General features: G+C 39.5%; 2 protein-coding genes across 2 annotated transcripts in view; both read left to right on the plus strand.

The window, feature by feature from the left end:
• LOC118336472 overlaps positions 1-4,171 on the plus strand; it is a 744,338-nt gene that overhangs the window by 52,112 nt on the left and 688,055 nt on the right. The window lies entirely within an intron of this gene.
• The window catches only part of plekho1b (pleckstrin homology domain containing, family O member 1b), a 10,026-nt gene that overhangs the window by 1,899 nt on the left and 3,956 nt on the right, over positions 1-4,171 (plus strand). Inside the window, exon 3 of the mRNA XM_035673135.1 lies at positions 3,873-4,013. Coding sequence (XP_035529028.1) covers positions 3,873-4,013 — 141 coding nt within the window. The remainder of the gene's footprint in view (positions 1-3,872; positions 4,014-4,171) is intronic.

Genomic DNA, 4,171 nt, shown 5'->3' on the forward strand with positions numbered 1-4,171 from the left:
CTTTATCTACTGCGGAACGTCCTCAGAGAACCTTTATCTACTGCGGAACGTCCTCAGAGAACCTTTATCTACTGCGGAACGTCCTCAGAGAAACTTTATTGTTGTCAGTTGCTGTCAGCAGGCTGTTTGAGTCTCGTGGTGCGTTCAAGTTCCACTTTTTAATTAGAGATATGAATCATCAGGGGGTGTCGGAGCTTTTTCTGGAAGCTGGTCAGTCTGTCTGTCCAATCAGACGTCAGCGCAGTAATATTAGGACGTGTCTGTGAGTGTTTGCTTCATGTGAACGGCGTCCTGTCAGCAGCTACACTTCCTGTCCCACCAGGAATAGAAACCCTGACTGACACCAGAAACCGCACTCACACTGACCACATCTGCTTTACACTGAACTTCCTCTGACAGTCCACAGTTTCTGTTTCTCTTCAGGTGTCGGCTGCACTTTAACTTTTCCATCTAATTATTGATTAATTATCAATAATAAATTGACTAACTATCAATACAACACGTTTTGTTGCTGTTAACTTAATACAAAAGAAAATAGTGATAATTTCCTTCTTTAAGTAATTGAAAATGTTAAGAATGAAGACGTAGTTCTCTGTTGAACTGATGATAACGGTGATGTGAAGCTGTATGAATATATATGTTTATCCACAGTTACATTTATATTCTTTATACTGTACAAAGTTTCAGGATTATTTTAGTTACATATAAATGTCAAAGTAAATTTGACTTGACTGTAAAACCTGATAAAAAGGGAACAGAATCAAACTTGATGTTAAAAGCAGAAGTTGACGTCAGAGTTAGAGACGGTTGTTGTTTTTATTAAATGATCTGTGATTGATTTCTCAGTTTAATTGGATCAATAATAGGGTACCTTTAGTCAGCATTCACTGTGTTATTACACATTTTACACCCTGAACCCGTCCCTCCAGTCTGTCAGTCTGTCACCAGGAGTAGCGTGAGGAGGGTGTGTTGGCTAACGTAAGTAAAAATGCTAAGCTAACGTCAACCGAGACAGTAAAAAAAGCTCAAAGAAAAAGGAAAATTGTTTTGTGCAGTTTATACCTCAGAATATGAACAGGTGGTGAATATGGGTTTTGTGGGATGTTGCTATGGCATTCACAGTGGTTGCTATGGCGTTCACAGTGGTTGCTGAGGGGCTGGGTGCTTGGTGGTTGCTATAGGGTTAAAGGTGGTTGCTAGGTGGTTGCTATGTCTTTTGGGCTGTTAGGACTTTAGTTGCGAGTTGTAGGTGTTGCCGACGGTTGCTAGGAGACTGTAAGCTGGTTGCTATGCCAGTAGAATGAAATATGATCACATATTATTAAATATTTGGTGGTTTTGTTTGAGGAATGACTGAAACAACAAATCGATTATCAATAGTTGCTGCACAGGTAAGACAGGAAGTAGTTTTAACCTGATGAAGCTGCTGGTTTGATTCTTTTGAACAACAGTTTGTGTCAGCAGAGGTCAAAGGTCACTGACTGTACTTCGTTATATAAGCGGCTCCTCTGATATTGATTATTGATCATCTGACTGGTGCAGGCAGAGTGACATCAGCATGAAGAGTTATTACAGCCTGGGGGGGCGACTGACCTCACACTCTGTCATTAACATCAACCACTGAGCCAAATCAGCTGTTTCCCAACTGGACAATAATTCACTTCAGTCTGAATGTGTCCCTAAAGGTAGCCTAAGTCAGAAAGACACACACACACACACACACACACACACACTGCAGGTTAACTTCAGCTCATTAATCTCCATGGAAACAGCATCCATTATTAACCAACTTTAAACTGAGACTTCCTGGGAGGGAGGAGGAGAGCTAGCTGCTAACCAAAGCTAACAGAGAGCTTCCATCAGATCAGACACAGGCTGTGTGTACCAACTTGTATGACTCATGTGGGGACATTAGTATGTTTACATACTCACACTTTGGGGACTCGCCTTCCTTTTGGGGACCAAACTCAAATCCTCATAAAGTATAAACACATCGAGTCTCTCACCAACAACCTCTGTAAGTAAATTTATGCAAACTGTCAACATGAAGCTAATCTGAACAGTTTAGATCTACGTTGAGTGATCTATAACGATGCTATTTTATAGTTTCATTTCATGAAGATGATCAAATGTTTTAAATATTAAATATTGATCTGAAAAGTAACTATAGCTGTGAAATAAATTTAATGGAGTATTAATAAATAAGTAAATACATTTATTTTGAAATACTTGTGTTAACCACAGACCTGATTTCAGACGACTAAACACATTTAAAAAAGGTTCAATGAGAGGAACCAGAGGAGCAAAAATGCTAACTCCGTTCAGTCCTGCAGAACTCTGAGACTCTTTAAAATGCAGCAGACAGACAGCGAGAGGTTAATGTGTGAAACAGTTTTACACTCACAGTGACCCCCTCAGTCCACCAACCAGCTGTTAGCCTCAGTACTGCAGGATTACACAGAGTACAGCGTGTATTTCATGGGTTTAATGTGTCTGCAAATACCGCCTCACTTCCTGTGAGCAAGGGGAGTACTCAGATCTTTTACTCAAGTAAAAGTACAGTTTTCTCAGCTTCATGTAGTAAAACTATAACGCAGTTTATTATAATACTACTATAAAGAAATACAACACAATACACATCAACCGGAGTCAGAAGTAGAAAAGGGAAGAAGTGAAACACAGAAGTAGCTTTTTATTTCTGTCTCACTTCTGCTTTTAAATCTGAACAAAACTATTTGGACATCAGTGTCTCGTCTGAGTAACCAGTGCAATGCTAACAGCAGCCGCTAACGGCTAATTCAGCTACTGTTAGTGGAGACGATCTGACTGAATGTGAACTCATATTGATAATAAACACAGCTGAGTGACTGAATACATGACCACATTATACTTCCTGTTTACATCTCCTAAAGCATCATGAGAGCAGGATTAGCTCCTAATGAAAGATATAGAATCACAGTGATACTGACTTTTATCATGTTGCACCGTCAATATATTTTACTGAGATGATCAGAAACCTCTTGTGAACCCTGTCTTTAAGGAAATCAGTTGATTTCCATGTAAACGAATTTGATTCTAATAATTTGACTGAATTTGCATTTTAATTTGGTAGTTTCAAAGGAAACCTGCAGCAGGAGGGAGGATGTCATTTTAAAGGAGCAGTTCAATATTCAGTTATGCATAACTTTAACCCTTAATATGATTTAAAGGGGTGAGTTGTATAATAATTATATAATAATTATCTCTAGAGACCAAAAGGCTGTGAACATGTTTATTTCTGCAGTTTGATATGGGGCCTTATGGAGACTAGTGGGCGTTAGAGGAACTGCTGTGGCTGATTGGCTGTATAGTGTAGCAGTGATGCATGCTCGCAGGGGATTTTATAACACATTAAATCCAATGATAAAGTTAGCTTAGCTGTGGTATGTACGTTAGCATTGGTTGTAATCGTGTTGGTTCAGGAAATCAGATTTTCATCGAGATCGTCTCAGTTTATTTGGGGTTAGCTTGTTGTGCTAGCATGACGTTTACTTGTTATTGGACTGTTTCTTTGTAGTTAACTTCTTTTACCATGTTAGCAAAATAGTTGTTACCTTATTTTATCGAGTCTTTAACATGTTTTTAGATTGTTTCTTTGTGATTATCAGAATCAGAATCAGAATCACTTTAATAAATTATTTAAAGCATGTGGGTAGGCTAGTTGTTAGCTTGTTTTAACTCTGTCTGAAGATGTTGATTGATTGTTTCTTTATAGTTAGTTTCTATTAGCCTGCTATTAAGTCTTCATCAGACAGTTTATTTCTTCTATATATACTTACAGATATATGTATTGTGACCTTTGACCTGTGTGACCTTTGACCCGTGTCCTGCAGGTGAAGGAACTGGGTCGGGCTGACGAGCTGTTGGATCTGTCGGACTACGAGCGCTGTGAAGAGATCAAGAAGAACAAGAGTCGCAGCAAAAAGAACCACAGCAAGTTCAGACTGCAGCGCTGCAGCACGCCGGGCAACACGGTACCTGTCTGTCTGTCACACACCTGTCTGTCTGATACACACCTGTCTGTCTGTTAACAGCTGACAGACAGCTGGAGCACAAATACCCAGAATTCTTTGGGAGGGGATCAGGTGTCCTGCAGACAGGTGGCAGCTTCTATTTCACACACACACACACA

The sequence above is a fragment of the Morone saxatilis genome, unplaced genomic scaffold (assembly GCF_004916995.1).
Source record: "Morone saxatilis isolate NCDOM2014 unplaced genomic scaffold, NCSU_SB_2.0 Contig24, whole genome shotgun sequence".
In the NCBI taxonomy this organism is placed as follows: Eukaryota; Metazoa; Chordata; class Actinopteri; family Moronidae; genus Morone; species Morone saxatilis.